General features: G+C 38.8%; 1 protein-coding gene across 6 annotated transcripts in view; it reads left to right on the top strand.

Annotated features, from left to right (window-relative positions):
* The window catches only part of LOC119660448 (afadin), a 110,881-nt gene that overhangs the window by 64,761 nt on the left and 18,664 nt on the right, over positions 1–27,456 (top strand). For 4 of the 6 annotated variants that reach the window (XM_038069004.1, XM_038069001.1, XM_038069003.1 and 1 more), the window contains exons 8-11: positions 20,415–20,602; positions 20,677–20,841; positions 26,381–26,502; positions 26,795–27,142. In XM_038069004.1, the coding sequence (XP_037924932.1) occupies positions 20,415–20,602; positions 20,677–20,841; positions 26,381–26,502; positions 26,795–27,142 (823 nt within the window). Of the gene's footprint in view, positions 1–12,507; positions 12,768–20,414; positions 20,603–20,676; positions 20,842–26,380; positions 26,503–26,794; positions 27,143–27,456 lie in introns of those variants that run through there. The other 2 variants (XM_038069006.1, XM_038069005.1) reach the window with 2 other exon arrangements.

Below are 27,456 nucleotides of genomic sequence, written 5' to 3'. Positions count from 1 at the left end.
CGTGTAAGGAGTCAAAATGTACACCCTTAAAGTGAGACAGGACTCATTTTCGGAAACTACCAAATCCAAAAATCCGAAAAAAAAAACAGGAAGATGCGCTTAGATGAAATCTAGGCTTCAAAATATATCCCATTTCGATATCTGTTCAAATAAACTTACTAACAGTATATTACTAACTCTTAGAAAATGACAGAAAAACCTCCCTTACGTTCATTCTAGGAATATTAAATTTTGCACGAGCATAGACGACGCATATGCATGCCATGGAAATCGGGCTATTAGTGTCAAAGTTATAGCAGTTCAAACTTAGCGATTTCGCGTCAATTTACTGCTGCGTAGAATTTCATAGTTCTCATATATCCACCAAATTTCGATCGGATCGCTTCAGCCGTTTTGGAGAAAAGTGTGTGTGACCGACAATCAGACAGACAGGGAATCGATTTTAATAAGGTTTTGTCTTATCCCAATGAAAAAAAGTCCTCATTCTATTATTTCTACACATGGCTAAAACTGTCATGATACCACATGAATTCATTCTCATACGTTAATATTTATGCTCTCCTTCTCCTTGCACTTCACTGCACCATATAACTTTCACGAGCTCTCTTTGTCCTTTTTGTCACTTTGCTTTCATTCTATTGTTTATGAAACTTCACTTCATTTTAATCGTTGTAATATTGAAGTGATTTAGTCATAGTAGCGAGGGAAGCACAATGATATATTCAAACAGTCATTGCTCAAATTGAGATTTTAATCCAGGACATGACCTTCCAATCAAATCAAGAGACCACCAAGTTATAGTTAATTGGAATACTGATATCTATCAATTGTATTGAGAACTGAAAATCAATGAAATTAATAACATATCCTTGAACTTTTAACATTTTTTATTCAGTGAATTCAGTAATAGAACGTATGAAGTTATATTTCAGTTTATTCACGCCACAATTTCTCTATATATTCGTTCGTTTTGTACTTGTCACTTACGTGTATACATGATGGTATAACCAGCGCCAAAGTTGAAGTTCAAATTTATTATTTTCATTGTGGGAACAGATTATTTATTCATGGTGTTATTTGCCCAGTATTTGTCCTTTATGCAGTACTGATTACAAAGAATACTTGGTAGTAAGATTTGTATTCGAACATTTGTTATAAATTGATGCAAATAGGTTTAATCTTAAATGTATGAACGTTGACTACATATAAAAACAGAGCAATTAACGATAAGTACCGTAGTCAACTTAGAAGCATATTTGAATTGATAAACCTATATGTTCTTAAACTATTTAGAACAAATAGATAGACAGAAGTCTGTATTCCAGCAAGATGCCAGGTCTGGTGATAGCTCCCTCAGAGAGCGTTCTGCAAGACTAAAAACTTCCCGCACTTCACTTACCTATCCTCTGAGACGCTGCGGTGGCGTACACCCGTTCAGATTGAAGCTATCTTCCCTCTTCCTTCCACATCCAGGCTTGAGACCGGCTACCGCGGAGTTGTATTTTATTATTCATTATGTTTTTAAAATTCTTATTCTGTTATCTGAGTTCATGTTGTTTTGGCGACTAACATTTTAAACCAAGAATCTAGTTAGTGGATTTTGGCACGAACGCGTATCTCAAATGGGCAGAATAGCCCATTTTTTTACCAGCATGATAACGAAAGTAAAGGTGAAGGCGATGGTAAGAAAACTATTGAAATATAATAAACAAAACAAGGAATATATACTGCAGAAAAAATATTCAGTAAATCTGGCTCAAGACGACCACATATAGGAGATCAATTCTTGATCCAATGCTTGAATTTATATGGTGGCAGCAAATAATGGCACCAATACGTCGTCTAATTCCATACTTTCGCGGGATGCATTTCTCCGATTCTGCGCATCCTCTACAAGGATTCGTGTCATGTCAGTGGCCACGTGGTTACGATCACATGGCTGCATGCGTTATAGCCAAGTATCAAGTCGAAACCTCACTTCTAAATAGCATCTTAAGATGCTTCATATTTTATGGACCCCGTCACAATGAATGCTGCTAACGATCAATCACACATATAACAACCCTTTCCTTCTTAAAATTGGTGTATTAACGTCCGATTTATATTAAGTGCGCGGTGAAAGGGAGGCGAACGAGGATATTATCTTTAAATATACGAAATTTTCTAATTTTAAATGGTCCCGGGAGTTCAAATCGTTGGCAAACCTTTTCGAAAATTTCTCCAATGAACATATTATAGATTTGGCAAATTTCATGAGATAGCACTCCGAAACATCAATACATGTAGGACATGCGCAGAATCCACGCGCAAGTGTGACGTTACGTTAATTTTTTCATTAATTCTATGAAAACAGGAACTGACCATCATAAGAGAATTTTCGCTTTCCTTGGAGCCTTAACGGTGGCGAAAGGGGTTTTTACAAATCGCAGAATGAACATTGGTTGCTTATTAAGGGGGAGGGAGGGGTTGATACGGTTTGTATGGTGAAAAAAAGACATTTTTTAACTTTTTTTTTACAAAATCCGGGCAATGCATATTAAATGAAAATTATATAATACTAGCTTACCCGGCAGACTTCGTACCGCCTCAACCGACAAATAAAAGACCTAAACTTTTGTATAAAATAATTTTAAAACAAACAAAACGAATCCGTTTTTAATAAAAAAGCATATTGTGAATGAAGCATGAAGTTTTATTATTATTTTCGACACATCATGTTGCTTAATTACAAAATAAAGTTTTCCTGAGATATTGGCTATTTATAAGGTTTAAATTTGATATCGACAGACACACACAGCTATGATACAGTTTGTTAATCAATTTAAAGCTTTCTCATAAACTGTATTTTTTGTTTTGTTTTTTGGTGCGTAAATAAACAAAGAAGACGGTTTTCCGACAGGCGAACACGCGACGTATAATTATCAATGCGCGAAACAGGGAAACTCCAAGTTGATTTCGCAAACTTCTAACGATTGTCCTTGCGATTTATTTATGGTCATCGCAAAGGCCAGACGTAGTGGAAATTGTAAGCGTTTAAAATCGAATGGTAAATCCGTTGGAATCATCGGTATCCGCGGGATCAAGACATCCTCTCCTTTGTATTTTCCTTTTATGATTGTTCCCTCAATGACATTGTTCATCAGCTTTTTCACAACCAGTCTTGTTCCATTGCACAGTCGAGGTTGATTAATGTTACACAGCATCATGACAACTGACCCTATTTTTAACTGCAAATTGTGAGGTTGTAATCCAGACAATTCCAGTGAATTTAAAAACTCCGTGAGATAGTTGACTACGTCATCCTGGTTCATAACGGTGTCGACTGATTTGAAGGAAACCAACTGTCCTGGAAGAAAATTCTGAATGGTCGCATTGAGATCCTCGACATCTTTATTTTTCGCCGCCCATATTGCTCGTTCACCCAGCCAATTATCGTTATTGAACTTTTGCGCTATATCTGGGAAAACACGCTGAATAAGCTCCTCTTTTGAATCTGTGATGTGACAGAAATCTGTGGGTAACGTGATGAATCCGGTCGAGGAGTCCACTGCAACTTTATTATTTCCAATGTCTAACAACTGCTTCGCAAACACATTCGCAGTTTCATCTTGTTGCAAAAATACTCGCATGTTAGTTGTTAATTGAAGTGTCTTTACATACTGCCACAAATTCGATTATTTTAGGCATGCATTTAGTTCATCGGGGAGTAACTGGAGGAGTCGGACGAAAATCACCTGACAACAGAATCATGGCCCCACCAAAAATAGTTTGATTGTCGTGAAGATTTTTCAACGTTCTGTCCAGTGCCTCCAGTGACCTCTTATGGGCCATTGTGCATTCATCCCAAACAATCAATTTGCATACCTGTAGGATCTTGGCCATTGCGCTATTTTTGGCGATGTTGCAAATTGGTGTTTCGGTAATGGTAATTTCAAGGCAGAATGTACAGTTCGCCCGCCTTCTAGCAGAGTCGCAGCTCTTCGGGATGAAGCCAACGCTAGAGCAACATCATTTCGCGATCTGATCCTCGCCAAAAGCAATGAAATTAAGAACGTTTTTCCGGTTCCTCCGGGAGCATCAAGGAAATAAATTCCACCAGATCACAATACTTTATTTGCCATCAATAAACACATATCTTCTATCATGATCAATGTCTCATTGTAAATTTCTGTAGTCATTTGTAGTGTAGGATTCAAAGTTTGACGGCGCACACTATGCAAAACATCCTCAGACATGTCATTTCTATACTTAATCCACAAATCTTTTGGATTCGAGGGGAAACATGTCGATATGATAATCGCAGACAATGTATGAATTTGATGGGGCGATGAAGATATTACGGAATCCTTGAGCGTATCATCCCAGTGCGAATCGTTCTCAAGTAAATGCAATAGTTAACATGCCTCACGGTAAGTCGCACACATTTGTTCATTAACTGTTCTCAGTTGTTTAAACGATATCGGACCACGAACATTCATCAACAACAACCGCAAATAATAACATTCATCCTTATTTGGATGTACTGTGTAGATGCGACCCAGAGCGTCTGAAGAAAATACATTTGGATGTCCTTCAACTGGTGTTCCTTGTTTTCGACGCTGAAACGATTTCGATGATGCATTCCAGGTGTAATAGCGTGGCATGTCAGCATACAGCAAAGTGCAAGCAAAATCATCAGTTTGACAGACTGTGAAGAAACTTGTTAATGTTGTCGACGGTGGACGTGCCGCTCTGTCTGCCGCGTTCGATTCATTAAAATAAACTCGTTGACCATTTTCTAAATGGACTACTGTAGGGTGTCTTTCATGGTTCGCAAAAGAAAAGATCCGCCAAATTGGTTCGTTGCTACTTATATAGGAAGAAGAAAAGTGCTGTTTTTAGGGTTTTACCGGCAATTATTCGAATTTTTCTCATCTTTTAAACCTTCCCTAGACCTCCACGGACATTTCAAAACCAAGATAAGATAAATCCGTTCAGCCGTTCTCGAGTTTTAGCGAGACAAACGAACAGCAATTGATTTTTATATATAAGATTATAGAATAACATGTTAAGAATATTTGCTAAAAATTACAGCGAAAAAAAACCCTAAACCATTGGCCGCAAATCTCCCGAGATGTCTCCAAAAAAAAGTCGTTTTGCGGTGACGGTTGTAACTCATGATTTAAACATCTGAAACAAAAAACCAAAGTGATTCTATTGGTTTATGAGTTTCCCTAAGTAATGCTGTCGAGTTTTTATTCTTTTTTTTTTTGTTTTTATTTTTCGATTTTTGATAACACTGAAAAGTAAAAAAAGAACTCGATTTTCGCTTAAAAAATCAGCATATTTGCTACTGTAAAATAAAAAAATAATAATAAAATTTAAAAAAACTCGACAGCAATACCTCGTTAATTATTCAGGGAAAATTGTACCAAATTTCAAAAGGATCGATGCAATAATTTTTTAATTGCAGCTGTCACCGCTTTTTTAAAAATCGCTCACATGAAAAAATTGCGTTTTTTGATTTTTTTATTAGATACTTACACAGAATCACCGATACCAGACCCGTACAACAAACAGCTATATTCAAGATGTCCACAGTATCTTTTTCCTTTCGTCTTTGGCAAATCTAACCTTTGCTCTCGTTTGTAGCTTGTTTGTCTGCTCGACTTACGAGTATTCTGTCATCTGTACGGGCCCATTATTGACAACTTGATCCGCTTTTAATACCCATGTCTTGCGTGATTGTTAGAAGAGTAAAGCAGCCTTCATTAAAATTGTATGCTGCCATATTAACTGAAATTTCCATCAGAACTGCGGTACCGCTCACGGATTTCGGATAAATTTTCCAGACAAGTTGATTGAGGCTTTCATTGCTGTTTTGGGTAAGCACGCCGAGACATCGCTGCAGAAGAACCTCCTTGCTCAAATCCTCGTAAATGGGTTTTATAGCACAAAGAACGTTATTAGGAAGCGCAGTATTTAAATGTCTTCAAATTATTTGTCACCGCAGCTCTTTGAAATTCACACCAGGATTCCTTGCCACTCGGGCATTTATTATGGTGGGGATTATCGTCGATTGATGAGTAGTGTTCGTATGTTGTCCAAATGGCATTTTTCATTTTATCCACAGAAGGTAAGATTGCGACGAATAGCTAAACCATAATATACTGTTATCTTATCGATCATCTTAGGCGTAAGTTTTTCCTTACCAGAAAGACTTTTCCTGGTAACTTTTTGTTCAACCGTCTTTACTACACTCGTCTTCACTAGGGCTCGTAAACGTGTATCGATCCGTTTCTGCACATGCTCTATACATTCTTTTTTGTTGATCAAAAATTCTAGCCTAAGGTTTAGAATTTACGACGCCGCTATATACTAAACGAAAACTTAGACGAAACTTGGTAACGTACACACCCAACTGCCTACAACAACACATCGTTCTAGACTGGTTAAGATATATCTCCGATAGTTTTGCTTCAGTCGAGATGTATGTTGTGCATTTATAAAAAAAATCATCATCATCAACCCCGCAACAACCGGTATCTGATCTAGGTCTACCTCCATAAGGAACTCTAGACATTCCGGTTTTGCGAGGAGGTCCGCCAATTCGATATCCCTAAAAGCTGCCTGGCGTTCTGGCCTACGCCATCGCTCCATCTCACGCAGGGTTTGACGGTCATGGTATCGCTCATAGATTTCGTCATTATGTAGGCTACGGAACCGTCCATCCTCATATAGGGGACCAAAAATTCTTCGGAGGATTCTTCTCTCGAACGCGGCCAAGAGATCGTAATTTTTTTTGCTAAACACCCAAGATCGTTGTATTGTGTAATAAGAGCTTTGGTCCCATGGTGTGACGTTTTGAACGCTTTGGCATTCATCAAGGATGAGAGGTGGCGGCGTTCGATCAACACGTGGTGAATTTGGTTGAAAGTGGTCCCGTCTGGAGAGGCCCACGTTTGTTTGTGGACCGCTTTCCGTGCAAACCAGGTACTTCCAACAACCATTTCGTGTGACACTGCTAATTGAATAATCCGCAGTCCGTTATCATTTGTATTTTGATGTAGGCTATGGGGGCAATGTATTGCCTGAATACGGGCTCCGTCCCTACTTGGCTGTTAAAGTCGCCAGGTATTATTTTGATATCATATTTGGGACAGGCTTCGAGGGTTTGTTCTACTGCCTCATAGAAGGTATCCTTCTCCGACTCTACAGTCTCCTCTGTAGGGGCGTGAACGTTAATGACGCTTATATTTCTAAATTTGCCTCGCAAGCGCAGAGGTTCGCTTATGTTTTCAAAGTCGATAACAGCTGGTTTCATTTTTTGGCTGACTAAGAAATCTACTCCGAGTACATGGTTTACTGAATGTGTAGTGACTCTTCTCCAGGAAACCGATCCCTGTGCAACGCATCTCTTGCTGTTGCACCAGCCTTATATTGGGACAGGGTTTCGGCTAACTGTTTGGCAGCTCCATGTATGAGGAAGTGATACAGCGTGAGAACGCCAATAAGATTCCAAAACCGATGAAAGAGATGATGCAAGAAGTTGAAAAACGGCAGGAAGAAGTTGGCAAATTGCAGTCTAGTCAGGATATTCGAAAATCACAAGAAGTGATCAGTCAGGAGGTAACTAAAGAGGATGAGCGAAATTGCCGAGAAGCAGTAGACCATGGAGAGGTCATAAGTGAAGGTGTAAAATGGCAGGAGAAGGCCATGCGAGAAGGTACGAAACAGAAGGAAGAAATTTGTAAGCAGAGTGAGCATACCTGGCAGGACAGTGCAAAGCCGGAGGATGTAACTATTCGAGAAGGGATATGTCACCAGACGGAAAGTTTGACGTGGCGAGAAGAAATTGATAAGAACTTGAGACCTTCGAGGGTAGGTAGCAACAGACATATGCTGGACGGCATGGAATCTAACAACAGTGTACAACTCGTTTAGTAAGTTGAAAGCAATGGTTCACCTTTATAATTTGGTGATTAGCGATGAGCGTTACACTTATGAGCGATTTTAGAAGCGAGTGTTATAGTTGGAGTAGAGGAAGGAATGTAACACGGAATTATAAGAAGCGTCGCAAGAAGTGGAAGGAATCAGAAAGGATGGATACATGGACACCGAAAAGGTAGGAGTTGTGGGATAATTAGTGGGAAGAAAGCGAATTGATAAATCGAAGAAAATTGAAAAGTAAGGAGGATACACGTGTGAGTATCGTGGAGCCATCCAATAATATTTTTTGGTGTGACAATCCAATTGGATCAGGGCCTTGAAGCGTGTTAGAGCACTTAATTCAAGACATTAAGGGTATGCTACAGAACTATAGTATATTGTGGGAGCGTTATGCTCGGCCGTGTTTATTACGCTGATAGGATATAGGTAAATATTCATGGCTGAGTCAACCGGTATCCGACATCTTGTCCAATAAAATTTTGAGGCTGAAAAGTTTCATATATTTCTATGGTACAATGAGTGAGGCTCTAAACTAACGTAGCATTATTGTGATCCGAATAGAATAGAATGAATTTACAGTCTGTTACATAAGAACGTGGTCACTGTTAAATAATAACAACAATTGATTTTTCGAAAATTCGCAAATTTATTGATAATTTGGTCGTCAATACTCAATGCAAATACCTCAGTAGCAAGTCCAATCTCCTGCATTGTCAATTATGGCCTGGCACCGTCGGGGCATACTTTCCACTAGTTTTTCTGCATATTCTACCGGAAAAGACCTCCAAATTTCCCGAATTTGTCGAGAAAGTTGATCAAAATTACATGGCTTGCCTCTGCGAAGCTGCATTTTCATCAGAGCCCATACATTTTCTATGGGATTTGCATCCCGTGACTGAAATGGCCAAACTAAAATGACAACTCCGTTTTGCGCCTTCCACTCGCTACACGCTCGAATCCTATGTTTCGGATCGTTGTCCTCTTGAAGGATCCAGCTTTCATTTTTCTTGATATATCATTGCTTAGCAGATGGTAACAAAGCCTTTTGATATATTTTATTCATTTTTTCGGCATTTAAATTCTCGGTAAATAAGAACAAAGTACCGAAACCTTTGTTTGAGAAGCACCGTCAAACATGGACCTTGACGTGGTGTTTAACAGTCCGTTGAAGCATCCTACTGGTGGAGGTTGTCCAGGCGTGTTTGATGCTCGGAAATGCCCAGAAGGAGGATTCATCAGAAAAAAATACTTTGCTCCAATCGCGGTCCAAGTTTTCCATCGCCCATTCCACTCGTTTTTCAGCGTGTTTTGCACTCAACATTGGTTTTTCCAAAGTACTGCGATATTTCAGTTTATTGGCAAGCAAGTGCCTGCGAATCGTTCCGTAAGATATGTCAACACCTTTTGCTTTCAATTTCACAGCTGCTTCACGTAAAGTCAAAGTTGGATCTTTCGAGAACAATGCGAGAATCTTTTTTTCGTCTTTTTTAAGGTTTTGTGTGAAACAAAACCTTATTAGAATCGAGACGGTGTCTGTCTGTCCGTCTGTCTGTGTGTCTGTCTGTCACACCCGATTTATTCGGAAACGGCTAGCCGGATTGTCAGGAAAATTGGTGAGAGTATGTAATCTGGTGTTCCCTTTACATGCAATAAGTGGCACCATCTTGTGTTAAATTTAAGGGGGCTCCCCATACAAGTGAAAGAAGGGTCCAAATTTTTTTTTCACAGCCATGTGGGATATCAAACGAAAGGTCTCAATTAGTACTTTTCGAAACTGGTTTAATATTTGATATTGGGTGAAACATAAGCGAGTGAGGGCTCAAAATATGACCCCCAAAAAGTGTAACAGGTCTCGTTCTCAGAACCTATCCAACCGAAAAATCTGAAAAAAATTACAGTGGTGCATCTCTATAAAATCTAGGCCTCAAAATATATCCGGTTCCGATATCTGTACAAATAAAGTTAATAATAGTATATTTCCATATTTTAGAAATTTACCCGGCAACCCCCTTATATTCATCCCAGAAGTACAAAATTTGGCATGCGTGTAATCAAGAATATAATGCACGGTTCGGTCAAGTTTGAAGAAAATCCAACTATTATTAGCAAAGTTATAGGGGATGAAACTTCACATTGTTTTGTGAATTTCGTGCACTCTACAACCTGCATGACGTCATCATCACATATCAATTCGTCAATACCAGAACGAAATGAGTTCTTATGAATTGGGTCGCAGAGAATTATTTTGTTTTAGTTTTTTAGTTATCTGGCAACCAGACATGTGTGTATGTAGGTATATAATATATGCGTGCTAATGAACTTTGCGGGTAGTGCCTAATTCAAATAGATATAAGAAGTAAATCGGAAATATGGGTACGATCAATTGATATACGTGCATATATGTGTACAGTATTCGGTAATAGGCAGTTTGTTTGTTTAGGGTGAGCGTGATATCTATGGCTGTAATATGTACGTATGTCTCGTAGTTTGGAAAAATATGAAGGATTATGTTGGATTTGTAGCTATATACGGACAGAAAAATGTGCGTTGAAGTTTCTCACATAAGATGAACACAAAACCTTTATACACGAAGCGCGAGCTTCCTGTATTCCGACTTGTTTGAGACTTGGCTTGCATTTCCGCGATCAGGAAAATCATCAACGTTACCGACCTTTTTATAGCGATTTATCCACTTGCTAACGAACTGCTTCGACTTTCCCATATATTTCGCAGCAGCAGTTTGCGTTAATTTGGGTCCTTTTTCATGCAAACATAGAAAAATTGCCTCAAAGCGAGAGGCGTAAACAGCACTCATTTCGAAAAACCACTCAATTGAAGACTAAATTTGACAGAGAGCTGACTTTTTACAAAAAGCATGAAGGACTGAGGTGCCCTCTATGGCATAGAAAAAGAAACAGGACGCTCTGATTTTTTATCTACGTGTAACAGTGACCACGCTCTTATGTAACAGACTGTAAGACTAGCCAAATTGAATGATAATTTCCTTTCTTTAAGTTGTGTCCGCATACATAATCTGTATGCGTATCTTTTGGCGTGATCCACACAACATAAGGAACACATTCTAAATTTATAATACTGCATCACACTATGTCACTTTTATCATCTTTCTACTGATGAATACCTATTTTGAATAAGATTCAATTGCATTTGAAAATAAATTTCAAAGAGACTCGGGCTCTACGGCGTCTTTCCTTTACTCACTGCAATTATAATCCGTTTTCTCCAATTTTATGCGTCATATGCTTATCTACTCCTTGGAAAAGTTATATTTTGTCCTTGTTTAGTATCGACCGATGTACGCAAAATGCAATGCTTTTCAGCATCATGACCTAATTTTTAATCAACATATGCTATTGGTTCGTACTAAGCAAACCCATCAAGTCTCCATGCTTAAAAAATGAATTAATGAGGATCTCTATTCAAATTTTACCTCATTATCAAGCAAACACGGAACTTTCTCACTCTTGAGCTTTCAAATTTACTCCACGATGTCACTCAACGATTTTGATATCACTCCAATTAGAGGCAGAAGACATTAGCGATTGAAGATGGCTTAACATCCTCCGCAATGAATCTTTTTGTATTCAGTAATTTCAGCTATGAAAAATGATGAATATATAAAACTGTTTATGTATTCGATTGGCAATTCAATGCGATTGTTTGTTTACTAGGTAAATATGCATCTTAAAATTTCAATAATCAAAAAAATTGACCCGCCATTAGTTACAGTTTGGAAATAATTCAGTTCAGTGATCCAGAAACGAACCAGATAAGATGCTGATACCAAATGACAGTAGTTAGTGTCAAATCATAGTAGAAAGGATTTAACTAAGATTGAACTTCCATACATTGGCGCATGAAAAGCTTTTTGTGTCATCTTTTTCGTAACTTGATTTTCTGAAGAAATATAATATGTGAAAATTCAACACCGAGACAGTTTTCATACAAGCCTGAAGAAAACCAACTTTTTTTTTTGTATTTTAAATATTTATCTTTCCTGGATTTCCGGTAGAAAATTCAAATGTCCTGCACAATGGAATTCAATATATTGCAGTGATTAACTAAAAGCACTTAAACATCTAAGTAATTGCTTCGAGTACCAAATCAATGTGAGTACCTCCCCGAATACAAATGCCTGTAAGGCAGAAACAATTTTTGACTCATCCTAGATCATAGATAACGCACAAATTGCAACGGTTATAAGTGAGGGTTTTGTGAAAAATCGATAGTAGCCCACATTGACGACATCTATGAAATCCTTCTTGAACCACTGGGAAGCAGAAACTTCCTAGAAACCAGAATCCATTTGACGCTTGGGAATCTGGCAAATGTCATCAATCATATGTCTAGGAAGCCCGCCTAATGTCTTTGTATTGAATGCCTCCTTTGATAATCAAACGCACAAGCATACAAACAGACAGCCACTTGATAGTGTATATTAGGTCAGAATTGGATATAGAATATGGTTAGAAGGCGCATCGAGGTATGGTGGGGCTTGAGGAGACAAAAAGAGGAATGTTGACATGAAGATAAGGAGAGCGACGGAAAAAGGCATGCCGAAAGTTCACTAGTTCAGTGCAGGTGCTCGCGCCGCGTTCATGTCTTTTTGAGCTTCGCACTAATGGAAATTTGCACTTAATGTTCACAGTGAAATATGAATTGACCGATCCATTCGAACCAATAAATATTTCACCAGCAAGTAGATGCTATAAATGTGGTCCTAGAGAACCTGTGCTTATGATATTTCTTTTAAGTTTATTTTCTTATACTTTGAGTAGCAGTGAAAAATAGAAATATGATGGATTGGGGTATACGCCGTAAGTATTTGATTTGCCCCCAATTCATTCTACCACTTACTCTCTGCAAAAAAAAAAAAATCTTTCAGCGTAACATCTCCCTCTTGAAGATAATTGTATTACTCTGCACAACAACCGACGATTTTCGTGTTATCCACTTGCCCGAGATAGTGTGAAATAACTTGTGTTGAAGTGTGACCTTTGAAGAGAAAATCTATAATTGCCAAATGGCCGGTTACCAAAAACTAGAAATGAGTGCCAGTTAAGTGTATGTAAAGGGAAAAGTTTCAATTCCATATCACTTCACTTTTAAGGAGTTCTCGTCCTGAATGTCGATTGCCAATGAAAAGTTTTAAGTTGGCATTTTCTTATGAATTCCATTGCTTTGCCCTTGTCCTGTATTCGATGGCAGTGTTAGAAGTGTTGATTTTCATTTTTCTAATATTCTGAAAAACCGTAGTAATCGATACTTGTTTTTATGTTACGGAGACATTCAAATATTCTGTATAATCTGACTATAATTCGACTATTTGCGATGCTCTCATATTGGTTCACGGTAGAGTATTTGTTTACCATTATACAATAGGAAAACAAATTGTATAAATGCGACACTAATGAGGAATAATGAGGAATTGAAATGTGGAACCTACGTCATCTTTGATACGGTTGGCTAGTTTAAGAATATCCAAAACGGACAAGCGAACTTGGTATCAAACTGTATGCAAACAGCGTTTACATTCCGCTCTGAAATACTGCTCAATGGAAATTATAGATCAGAAAAATCATTCTATTTTTAAAAAAGAAATATAAAGTTGTAATTTTATTGAACAATTGTTTGTTTTCTCTATTAATGGTACAATCAAATGAAACTAACAGCAAGTTTGGTGATTTCTTCTAACAAAATTTGATATCAATTCCTAATTAAATTCGGAAAATTTCTAATTTACTGACAATTAGATTTGTGAACGTATTACTATTTGTCCACCAGTATCTTGAATAAACCTGCCAGTCAAATAAAATTTCAGTAATAATTTGTCACTAATTCTACTCATGTGCGAATTATTTTGCACCAAACAGTGGCATATAGTTCCCACGTTGCATTTGTCATCATTTGTTTAAACATTTAAGTAAAAAATGGATGAAGAAAAGTGATCGCTCCGGTATGGACGTACATAGAGACCCTCGAAGAGAATCCCACTTCCTTTAGAGCTGAGGCGATTTTCCAATGTCGTTTGCCCTGTTGCCATCTATGGTTCTGAGTGTTTGTTGTCTACCAAAGACAATGAACGCAGCTTCGCTGCAATGGAAGAAAAATGTTGTTTTGGATCATTGGAGTAGCCCGCTATGATAACATCCGAAATGAGATAATCCACTATTGATATGAAGTTGAACCCATCGTGGGAGAATTGTAAGGGAAGCGTGTTCGATGATATGGGCATGTAATTTGTGCTGAGGGAAACTCACTGAGACTGGCCTGAACATCGAAGTCGATTGGAAACGACCCAAAGGAAAACTGAAACAACGATCACTTGATACACTAAGTGGCGGTTTGAAAGCCTCCCGGTTGCACCTGGACCAAGCCTCTCAAAGTGGCGAATATGATCCAGATGAACCGACCTCGCTACCAAATAAGTTTGGCTTAGTTCGAAATACGAGGGCCGGCTGATAAGTTCGTGGCCTACGGTACTTAATGAAAGAAAAGAATGGTGTTATATTTTCTATTTTTCAATATAATGGCCTCAAGTGAAATGCGTGATAAATGAATATAATGACTTTATGCCACTGAAACACTGGAAATTCTTCACCATATTAGTTAACATCTAATATGGCCTTAAAAGATTATGAATCACCGTTTCCGATGAAATTGCCACATTTCACACCGAACTTCTCTTTAGAGGTTGAGAAAATTTCAGTGATAGAAGTAACTTCCATCTTGCCTGTGGTACCCTTGTGATTCCTCATGCACTCTTCTGTGTGATTTGCAAGCTATTCATCGTATTTTTGGGAAGGTGCCCAATCACTTTTCCAGAGTAATAGCCTATAAGTGTCGTTACACCATATAGCGATTTAAAACCACGTTTCTTCCAAGAGCCATCTCCGGAAACTTTAAAATTCAATATTGGTCGTTAATGTTTTTCATTTTCCTTTTTAAGGTTTTGTGTAAAACAAAACCTTATTAAAATCGATTCAATGTCTGTCTGTCTATCTGTCTGTCTGTCTGTCTGTCACACGCATTTTTCTCCAAAACGGCTAAACCGATTCGAACGAAATTTGGTGGATAGATGGGAACTATGAAATCCCACGCATACAGCGAGTGGCATAAATTTAGGTGGAGTTTAAAGGGGGGCTCCCCATACATGCAAAGGGGGGATTCAAAATTTTTTTTCACCGGATATAGTTGTGTAGGGTATCAAATGAAAGGTCTCGATTTGCACTTTTAGAGACTGGCATTAGTTTTGGCATAAATTGCAAAGTGCGTGAGTAAGGAGTCAAAATGTACGCACTTGAAGTGAGACAGGACTCATTTTCGGAAACTACCCAACCTAAAAATCCGAGAAAAATCAGGGTGGTGCGTCTAGATCAAATCTAGGCCTCAAAATATGTCCCATTTCGATATCTGCTCAAATAAACTTGCTAATAGTATATTACTACTTTTTAGAAATTTACTGAAAGACCCGCCTTAAGTTCATCCTAGGACTTCCGAATTTTGTACCAGTATAGAGGACAATATTTCGTATATACGTGCTAAATTTCGTGGAAATCTGGCAATTAACGCCAAAATTATAGCAGTTCAAACTTAGCAATTTCGCGCGAATTTACCGCTTCCAAAGCCATGCAAATCACATGCTGACGTCATGATTACCCGGAATAATTGACATTCGCGTGGAATATTAAAGTCGCATTTATGAAGAATCTATTTATCCGCAGCCCTTTTTAGGGTTTTGTGTAAAACACTTATGTGAAATCTAATCTTCGAGAGATGTCCCATTACGGTATCTGCTCAAATAAATTTACTAATAGTATATTGTCAACTTTTAGAAATTGACTAAAAAACTCCCCTTAAGCTCATCCTAGGTGTACCAAATTTTGCACCGGCATAGAGGACAGTATCGTGCATACACTTGCCAAGTTCCATGAAAATCCAACTATTAGTGTCAAAGTTATAGAAGTTCAAACTTATCAATTTCGTGCTAATTAACAGCATCCTAAGCCATACAAATAAGATGCTGACGTCATAATTAACGAGAATAATTGAAATTCGAGTGAAATATTAAAATTCCATTCAAGAAGAATCTAATTCTCCCTAGCCCTTTTTTATATTTGATGTTGGTTAAATTGTTGGCATTTGATAATAATATTAAACTCAGAGTGTGAAGCGTATGAGGTTGACCATTATCAACACAAATGATTTATTTAAATCGCTTTCTAGAAAATAGAGGGCAATGGAATTTTTAGCTATATTACACGGAGCTGTCGTGCACTCGTCGCTCCTCACATCTTTTTCTTCAGCCTTCAGTTCACAAGCGGGGTCGGCTCGTGGTGATCGGTTTCGTCATTTTATTTTATCAAATGCCTGATCAGGATGTAATCTCGAGACCTTTAAGTCCCCATCCAGCGCATCAAGCCACCATTGTTTTGACCGGCTTTTTGGTTGCTTACCATTGCTTTCGATGTTCTGACCAATACTGGTTGTTGAATTCTCGTTAGCGTGAATTACGTGACCACACCAGCAAAAACGCCTCTCTTGCAGTTTTTCCACGATCGGTGCAAACCCATATCGATCGCGGATATTCTCATTTCAGACGTAATCAAAACGTGTCACGCCACCAGTGCAATGCAACATCTTCGTCCCCATTACCGCAAGACGCCGTTCATTGTCCTTTATAGTCGGCCAACACTCAGAACTATAGAGAGCGGCAGACGAACGACATTGCAGTAAATTTTAGATTTGGGACGTGCGCTGATACGTCGATCACAAAGAACACCAGTTGGGGAATGCCACTTCATCCAGGATGCATTAATGCGTGAAACAATTTCATTACGCAGTTCTCCATTGGCTGATAGCATTGACTCGAGATATTTAAATCGCTGAGTTCTGGCAATGGCAGAGTAACCTGCCCTTCGAGATATTTAAATCGGTCAGTTCTGGCAATGGTGAACTGAGCGATTTCAATATCTCGGGTCAATGCTATAAGCAAATGGAGAACTACGTTATGCTCCTCACATAGGGAAACACAAAACCTTTTATACCTGAAACGTCAAGCTTCCGGTTTCTCGACTTGTTTTCTTTTTCAACGGCTTTTTTCGAACACGATCCAAACATTAATTTTGCGCTTTCGTAAATATGCTGAACGATGTTGTATGCGCTTTCGCTGAGGCCTTCGCACAAATCCATTAATAATAATAATCGTTGGCACAACATTCCATATTGGATCATGGTCTTGAAGTGTGTTAGAGCACTTCATTCAAGACCGTAACGGTACCCTACAGAACACTGTAGGAGGCAATGTGGTCAGCATTTCGCTCGCCCGAGATTAATCCATTAATCCATTAAACTGCAAAATAAGTTTAATCCTTCCATGTCAATACCTAGCATGCTCATAACAAACACTATTCTATCATTTACTTCGTAGCCAGTGTTTGTAAGCGGACCTGAATTTATTTCGCGACGACCGCAGTGGTACGTCAAAATAAGTCTGAATCCTAGGCCTGGATTCGCACTCTCCAAAAATTTAACTGTCTCTTTATACTCTCGGCAAATAACAAGATTAGAGAGTGCTGTGAATACCGTGAAAAATTCAATAAGCCGGTATGCGTGCATAGGATTACAGGGCACATCCTCACTACTTGCGATGAATAGTTTTCTGGAAGTAGCACTATTTGCGGTATCTCCCGCGAATTTATTTCAGACCGATATTGAACTGATTTTAATAAGGTTTTGCTTTGCAAACAAAACCTTAAAAAGGGCTTACCTAATAGCAGCAAAGGGTAAAAAGGTTGTGGAGAAGTAACTTCTTCATATATGGAACTGTAATGTTTCACTCGAATGTTAATTATGACGTCAGCATCTTATTTGCATGGATTAAGATACAGTAAAGTCTGGTAGTGCCCCTAGCATGAACTTAAGGGGGTTTTTAGTTAATTTCTAAAAGTTAGTATTATACTATTAGTAAATTTATTTGAGCAGTTATCGGAATGAGACATTTTGAGGCCTAGATTTCCTATAAACGCACCTTCCTGATTTTTTTGGGATTTTGGGGTTGGACACTTTCCGAAAATGAATCCTGTCTCACTTGAAGAGTGTACATTATGACTCCTTACTTGTGCACACACCTGCAAAATTTTTATTTTTTACTTTTGGTATTAGTTGGGAAACTCTAGTTGCGGCCTTCCGACCAAAACCGATCGTGTGGCCTTATTAAATTCTTCTTGTTTATATTAGTCACCACTCCGGAAATGGCTATCTTCCGAGCTGACAATGGCCACAAATCTCGAGACCAGTAATAGCACTGGTTATTATGAAGCCAAGAGTTTGCCTTCGTTTCCTATTGGACATTATGACCTGCTGGAAGACGTTATTTTTTCCTGTTGTCACATAGTTGACTTGGGGAATCACTACCGTCTCCGAGACTTGAATGTTTCCGTCAGCGTTAATTCTGTTGTTCACGGTTCCGAGAATCTTGATTGAGCCCAGAAATTTAGCTTCCCCGGTCAGAGAAAATCTAGTCGGGATTTTCGGCCGAATCTTTATTTATTTATTTTCTTGTAGGTTTGTATTTGATTGTGTCGAAAAGTTTAATAATTCCCTTGGAGTTTTTTCGCGTGGAATGACTCTAAAAACGCTGATTTTTGTTTAGAGCTGGGGAAATTTCAGAATTTCATCGACGGTTTCGTATAAAGTCAAATATTTAAATTCCATAACCGAATTCTTCAGATAGGGCACAAATCAGCCACAAATTATAGAAGCCGTTCATTTTTAGCCAACCATTTTGGATTCATGAAAAAAGATTCTCTCTTCATCGACCACTCGACGTTTTTTGTTGCAAGTTCTAAACAGGAATCAATACTTTCTAGATTATGTTATAATCGGTGGCATAAAATTCCAATTTGAATCTTGGTCTTGAAGTGTGTTAGCGAATTTCGCTTCTACAAAATAGCAGTACTCTAAGAGGTAATATGATCAGCATTGCGCTTGCCCAGAATTTTCCTCGATTTGATTCATGTACTCATTTAGAATTGAGTAGATTGATACCTGACCTTTAGCCTACAAAACAAATCGCCTCCCATGAGTGAGATTAGAATCGCGACCTTCCGTTGCAACAGCTTGGGGACTCGGCGAAAACTGGAGACTCTTGCTTTGTTCCATCCATCATAAAACTGCTCTGTCAGATCAAAATCTATACCGGTCTCTGCAAAACGCTTGACAGAGGGAAAACAACTGTCAAAAGAAATTTTCCAGTGTTTTCTCCCAAGGAACTTGAACTTACTTTGCACAAGCGCCGGACAGTGTCCCAGAACATGTATGGAGGTTTCGTCATTCTCCACATAGAACCTGCAGACAGTGTCCGTAGATATCCTTAACTTCCTCAGGTGATAGTTTAGTCGCCAGCGACCAGTGCGCATTCTCATTATGATCCGGAAGCTCTTTTTGGTCAGGTTTTAATAATCCTTTGAGCGATTGGATTCGTATCCCCACAGGCATCCTGGGGTGCTCCATTCTTGGTAGGTTCATCCAGTATTGTTCCCTCAGCCGGTTCTCTTTATTTTTTGAATGGCATAGCCACCCGTTTCCGATTTCCGTTCTGGTCCGTGTAGATGGGTCTCTGCTTCCTTTCTGGCCAGTTCGTGTGTTGCCTTATTGCCTTCTAACCCAACATGGCCTAGAACCAAGAGTACCTAAGGCTTCCCCATTCTACAAGGACAGAATCATACCTCTAAACATACGATAGCGATAGATTTCCGATCGTGCCATACAATATTTAAATTATTTTTTTTGTTTTGAGTTCTATAAAAAAATAAAAGTCATTTCAATCCAAAAATACGAATAGGCTATTTACTCAGCTTAATACTTAATCCTGGCGTTTGAAAATGCCGTGCTTAAATTCGATGGAGGTAAACCAACCGTCTAAGAAGAATATGCATTTAATATTCAGCAAACAGATATATACCGCTCAGTTTAAGCCAAATTTCATTTAGGTGTGTCAGGCACAAGTTCCTGCAATAAACGGAACTAATGTTATCCTAAATGCCGAATATCGGGAACATACCAAGTCACTATCTTGCTAGTATGGAAGATTTAGATTTACCATTATTTGGTGTCGAAAGATAAATATGTGTTCGGGGTTGCTTCTGGCAAGCCTAATAATAAAAACAGCACAGGGTACACTTACCTGTTTACGCTGGTCCATAAAGTTAATTAATTTCTGTGTCAGACTGATCTGAAAATGTGTAAATTGATTCATCGAAATTTACTTTATACAAAACTGTATTTCGACGCTGAATGTTTGTTCAATCTGATCAAAAGAATTACTTTTTCGCCTCTCGTATTCTGACCTCTTTCTGTCAACAAATTTGCTATTAGATGCAAATAAAATGAATGTGAATTACCATAAAGAGATCCAAAGTATATGTCAATTTAAAATCACATTCGATTGTTCATTTTTATAGGTTCCATCATGTTTCATGTACGACGAAGACCAGCTGATTCACAGCCAAGACGACGCAAAAAGAAGCCTCTTGGCGTTTCGAATGGATCGAACAGTATATCAAGTGAGCGGGAGGGTCCGATGCTAGTTGAAGTAACGCATAGTGGTGATGGAGGTCGACGAATTAAATTGAGCAGCGATCCAGTTGAGGTATATTACACATATGAGGAAAAATCGTTAATAGTCCTCTAAACGGTACTCACTAAAATATTTATCTGTTGCAGGTTGGCTCGGCGAATACAAACACATTGCAGCTATTCGGACCTTCGATACAAGCTCGACATTGTCTGATTTCATTGCTGGAAGGAGTGTGCACAGTAACACCTTTACACGCGGACGCTTTAACGTTCGTGAACGGGCATCATATTCAACAACCAACTGTTCTACATGTAATTACCCCATACTATCTCTTTATCGTTCCAAACTATTCACATTTATTCGTTTCCTTACTTCTTTCCTGTCATTTTCTTCATTAATACACTATTTGTGGGTTTATCAATTATTAAAGCTATAATTCAAGGACATAGGGGTGGCTTTTCCATCATACCAAAGAAATTAAAATGATATACTGTATATTTTGTTATTCTGATGGTTATCGTGTGATGTGCGTGCGAACCTATTAGTGCGCTCGTTTCGATCGTATGTTTTTCGAATGTGGCTTTCATGTTTTTGAACCTATTCCATTTAAACACAGCAATCGGTCAATTCAAATTACATATCGAAAATTTATTTAGGCTCTATAATCGTAGACACTAATTCCTTATTAAACTATTGGGATACTAATAATCTTAATCTCTCATTCATAATTCAGATATGATTATGCTAAAAATATCCACTGGGTAGTCTACGATTTCTTTCCAATTAATATCCAATATTTTAATATTTGAAATTTTATCCATAAATAACTTTATTGCCTCAGTAGATGCATAGAAAGTTGTTATGATTACAATTATCTTTAGCATTGTTCATGGTAATACAGCATAAATCCGATATTATTTATCATTTTCGAATTTTTACTGAGAAAATGATACACATTTGGGGGTGGAGAGCACGTTGCTGTCATGCATCCATTGCAGACTTACAATGATTGTGGAGCGAGATAAAATTTGAACTAAAAACAGATGACTCCAGTAAAATCACAAGCCAGAAACGAATTCCTCCGTAAAACACGATTCATGTAGTTGGAAATCGATTTTCAAGTGGTCGGCGGTTTAAGAATATTTAGTCCGTCGCGTCAATCAAGTTTATATGTTACTTATTGGTGTCGTAATTACCGAAATTGATTGGGAACGTCCAACTTTCGAGAAAAAAACAACCCATCTGCAAATCGAAGGTACTATAGGGCACTAAAAGCCACTTAATTATCGGTTTTTGAAATTACCATTTCTCGTCAATCGGAAGGGGTGGTCTCTGTAGTCACTAACGCACTATTGGTGGCTTTTGTGTATATATTCGAACTTAAATGATTTTTTTAATTGTATCTCGAATGACATGTTTTCGGAATGTGGAAAAAAAAATTTACTGAAAACTCAGTTGGAATTTCGTAATCGTGAGCACATAAGTATTTATGTATGTTTGAAATTTCAAATCACGACGCTATTCACTGTGAACAATGAGAAAATCTCTGAGTTTTAATACTAAATCTGAACAGCTCCAACTTGGTAACCTTCATTTAGTTGAAGTATTGTGAGCATTTTACTTGAAAATAAAGAAAAAATTGATTGTGTGTATGTGTTTGTGGTAGGGGAGAAGCTATAGCCTCTGAGCACTCAGACTATGGTGGTCCATTGTACTCGACACCCTCGTCTAAACAAATATCCCGGATTCGTTAATGTATCGCAGGATTTCCGTTAGTGGATGTGATGCTACCCGTGGCAACTGAAGAACATCGCATACATAGAAAATGTTCCGTGGATTCCAGTTCCTCATTACAGGAGGGACACGTATAATCTTCAATAATTCCTATTCTGAACATATGTTCAACTAGTGAATTATGGCCTGTCAGAATGCCTACCATACTTCTGCAAGTCCTCCTACTTTTCGACAGGATAAACGCGTGTTTGATTCTGACAGGAAAAATTTGATGTGTCTAGCAGCATTTTGGCTCCGCTAACTGTTATTGCGGGAAGCCTGTTCCTGGTTTACGAAGACAGCCTTAGCCAATGCTACTGATATTTCAATTGCTGGTTCCGGTCCTGGCATGGAGGAGATTGAACCTTCTTTTGCTAAAGCGTCCGAGATTTCATTTTCCTCTACACACAGTGAGCAGATTGCCAGAGTAGTTCCATCGTATTGAATCTAGAAATAGAGTTCCAATGGTTTCTGGGCTTCTGCACGATTTTCGAGGTGATCACAGGACTACTCAACGCAGATTGCTATGCGCCTACGAGTGTGAAAGAAAATCCAAGTGCAAAAGTGTTTTTTTTTTTTCGAGTTTATCGTGACGCTGAAGAATAAAGTTGTGCCTTATGTGTTCTTATTTGCACCAACAGAATTTCTATTCAAAGAATATGGTGGAAATTATAGTTGAAGTTCTGAGGGAAAAGGTATGTTCGTAAAGTTTTTTCTAGATTTGCTTTGTTCCTTATCAACCTTTGTTGCAGTCGCCACTTCATGAAGGCCCATAAGTTCTCATGGGGTTCAAATCTGGACTATTTCCTAGCCATTACAGTGACTGTATTTCAAGCTGTTCTTTCCAAGATGTTACCTGTGAAAGAGAACCATATTGAGGATAAACCATAAACAATTTCGTTTACTTACAGTACGAGCTCTATGACACGGAGCCGAATCGTCCTTAAACATTACTTCATCAAAGTGCTCATGCAGTGCTTCTACCTTCTAAGCAACGCAATCTTCAATAACTTTTTTGTACTTTTCTGCGTTGACAGCATTGCTTAGAAACGAAAAACTACCCATTTTCTTTGGATGTTCTGCATCCCCACATCATTACTCAGGGAGAATGGCATGTAGTTCGTACAGCACACTTTCCTCTTCTTCGCACTGGGGACGGACTGTCAAATCCCAGCAAATTGAATTTCGACTTATCGGAGAACACGACTCACGTCCAATCATCCACAGTCCAGTCACGTCGCTCCAACCTCCAATTCAGCCTTCATTAAAATCGGCTTTTTTGCTGGTCTTCGACCTCTGAGTCATAATTCATTCAACCGTCGCTGCACCGTTCTCACATTAACTGACACATTTCCCTCTTCCGGCAATTCAGTACGTAATTGAGGAACAGTTGCAAATCTATCTTACAACGATGCTCGCTCTAACGGCCGCCTGGCCCGGGGAGTTATCATTTGCTTCCCGCCGCTCCCTAGTTTTCGTCTTAAACTGCTTTCTTTGACAATCCTTTTATAACACCAATATTTAACCTTAAATCTCAAAACAGACATCATTAGGTGAGACTAAATGTTGTCTAGACGTAAATAAAAAGGTCCTGTTGAGATAATTCTGTATACGCTACCAGATCCCTCAGTTGTTGCGTCCGTGGAGGACACAAAGAATAATAGGGTAAAAAAGTAGAGGCAACTATCATGTTTTTCCTCTCACCATTAATCTGGCATTGTACGATAACCGGAACTAGGTCCTGGGAACAGAATTGTGTCAGCATGTTTGCCTCTAACCGTCTTGACATCAGAACATAAGTTCTCAGTCTTATGGATCTTTCATCGTAAAAAATGCTAGCCCCCTTTACTGATCCAATGCCGTACTATTGAATAGAACTCATGGCTCTTGCATCAGAAAAGTTTAGGGGCAGTCCTCCAACATTTTCAGCCTCGTGGCCTGCAGATAGGAGGAGACTTTGGCAAACTGCAGGTTAAATTGACCAATTTGTCTGTTTTTGATATAAACTTAGTCTAATGTGTAATGGAAAATAGTTAGAAGCATATGCCCCGATTGTTGTGTGACAAGGTTTCCCCCACACCGCACCGCCAGAGACCCAATTCCCTCGTATTTGATTTCTCTGAGAATAACCGCACTTGCAGATACAGCAGTTCTCATATCCCCATCCATGCATTCATCTGTTTTCCACTTAACACTTTCAGTAATTTTCGGTGTCTAGTTTGCATAGCTCCCATCACTCGAACTGGCATCAAAACAGTTTCGTTTACGTCTTTGGTTTGTGTTTTTTTTTTGCCTGTTCCGTAAATGTAGAAGAATTTAGTTCCGGGTAGGATTCACTATGTAATCCCTTCGGAGGTACGAACTGTCATACGAGGGTTTCGAAACTGTATTCACTATCCTCCGCGCGCATCTCCTTTGTAGAAAACACACCGAAGATACTGCAATTCAGTCTACCTTGTCTGAGTCGAAGATCATCATTGTTCTTCGCTCTCAAAATGGAGATGATGCTTTACAGTTTTCTGATATGATAGAATTTAAATCTATCTAGGAAAAATTGGAGCACCATATGGTGACTGCCTCTGAGCACGTTCAGACTGTTTTAGGTTAATTCGAATACCAAGCTAAAACCCTCCACTTTTGTAGATTTGTCCTGCCTGGCATTCATAAACTTTACCCTCCAGTGTCCGAAGTCCATACTAGGGTTCTGTTCACCCAACATGCCGATGATGTCCCCTGCCTTCCTTCGAGGGCCACGTAATCAACGTGTGGCATGTTCTGCCCTGCGCAATCCAGTGTTGACAATAGTGGGCTTGGATCGACCGCCAGAATTCAAACTGTTGAAACCACTTTAAGGCACCCTTATCAGTGCACTCCAAATGGAGAAGTCCATCGCGAAAACCTTGATTGTTAAATCTTGGCTTCGTTCCAGGCTACAGCATTTAATAACACAAGCATTCCTGGAGGAGGGTAAATTGTTCCTCTAAATTTTTGCCATCCCTAGAGGAAACTCCCACGGCCGTTGTCAGAAATGAGGCTGCAGCTTGCGCATACGTCCTCTTCCTTCCTGCCTCGTCCTAATCCCCGCGAGACGCGCGGATGTTGGCCCTGGTGCAGAGCACAATAGAGCATTGCCCGCTACAGATGTGTTGACCTTACGCTTCTTCCGCACATTACCGGTGATAGAAGAGTCTGATGCATTCAGTATGGGTCTCACCGGGGTTACCAGTTTATTCGCACCTTCCGCCGAAAATTCCGCTGCCTTGCGTCCAATTTCTCTGGACATTGCCGCACCTAGTTGTGCAGCCAGGTCTATGTCCTCATTCCCAAGGTACATCACCTTCCTTCACAGTGCCTTCTTCTGCGCCATCTTGGAGCTTTCCCAGGTTCACAGTGTCCAGGCCGCTTGGGTCCACGTGCACGTCACCAGCTTCCCTTTCTTCCGCTCTTCCCGGTAAGGGCGAAGGAGAAGGTTCTGACAGGCAGGCAGGATTCAGTATATAGTCCTACTTCGCTTCTGGAGAACCTTCCTCTACACTCTTTCTAATGTTTCCGCCAATTATATGATGGTTCCTACAACTTGCATTGGGACAAAAATTTCAAGATCCAATAGTTATTTTTTTTTTTTAATATTATAAATTTGGCCCTCATATCAAAAAAGTTCACGGAAGCTAAATTTTTTATTTGGGATATGAGAGATCCTGTTCCCAGGGTAGAAGTGAGGCAGCGCCTCTGCCCTGGACGAAAGCGTTAGTCATCTTTCTTTCTATTTTTGAATGCTTAGGTGCTGTGGCTAAAACGAAAGGCGCATGGACCAAAGAACCGAGTGTAAGTTGCTCTCCATCTGGTCCGGTTCAACATCAAGTAGACTTCGATTGCCATCTGCCTTGGACGAAACCGTTTGTCAACACGTTGGCGGCATTCATCATGATACATAAGCAGTGTCATTAGCAAATGCATGTCCACTAACGGTCGCTTAATTTTCGATTCCTTCTTTTCTAATAGTCTATAAAAGTGTTCAACCATTATATAAGGTATGGAATGAGTGAGCCAGTTTAAAATGATTATTTCTAATTTCAGAACGGCTCAGTCGTCATGTTTGGAAGAGTCGCATCTTATCGCTTCATCGATTCGCCATCTGATGGGCGCTACAATTTGGCTTTATCACAATCGCAATTGGATTCAGCCTGCTTATACGAAAGGTATTACAGCTCAGAGAAATGTAGTAAAGGAAATTAACGAATAGTTTTGTGACCTTTTGAATTTCTTCAAAATTTCCGTGCTTGCATTAATGACGCTTTAAAATAACGGCTTTTTATAATATCTTGTGTGTATTCGTGTGTGTTTTAAATTTAATACACAAAATAACATTAGTGATATACTTCTCATCGTCGTAGAATATTTGCCACTTATTTTTTTATTATACTTTTTATTTTTACATTCAAAAACATACACTTTATCCAAAAATGATTCTTGAAATCACGCAAAATTTAGTCGATCACCAATTTCCCCATCATGGAACGAAGAGGATCGTGCTTTGAGCCCGATCAATTCTATTACACAAGGACCAATTCATAGCGCAAAGCAAACGTATCTGGACTCAACGGATTCTGTACTTACGCAGAATCGTCGAACTGATTTTGAAAAGATACATCACAATAGCAATCCATCAATGTTGGGAGCAGATGATAAGGGACGCAATAGTTATCTGAGTCAAAGTGGAGATGGAATGAAAACAAAAGACTCCGAAATGAACCTTCATAATGACATGGATGGTAATGTGGACAATGAAACAAAATCAATATCGAGTAATAAATCAAGCGGGTCGAATCAAGACACCAGGTATTTGCTTTCAATTATCAATTCAACACTTGACACACTAAATTCACTACACATTCGAGTTGTTCATCTTTAATTGTCCGAATTTGTTTTCCTATGTTGCACATAGCAGTTACATGTTAATTTGCTTACTTAGTATTAGACTTTATATGTTAGACGTTTCAAATTGCCGAAATCCACCTGAAATTTATGTACCTTTTTTCGAACTATAACCGTTATTAGTTAGTGTAAAATATCTTCGTGCTAATTGCGGGGCAAATTCCTCTGATATGCTTTCACTTAATAGGAAATTCCGAAATGAGTTTGATTTGAATTTA

This window comes from Hermetia illucens, chromosome 6 (assembly GCF_905115235.1).
Source record: "Hermetia illucens chromosome 6, iHerIll2.2.curated.20191125, whole genome shotgun sequence".
NCBI lineage: Eukaryota > Metazoa > Arthropoda > Insecta > Diptera > Stratiomyidae > Hermetia > Hermetia illucens.
This window is presented reverse-complemented; position numbering and strand designations above follow the sequence as displayed.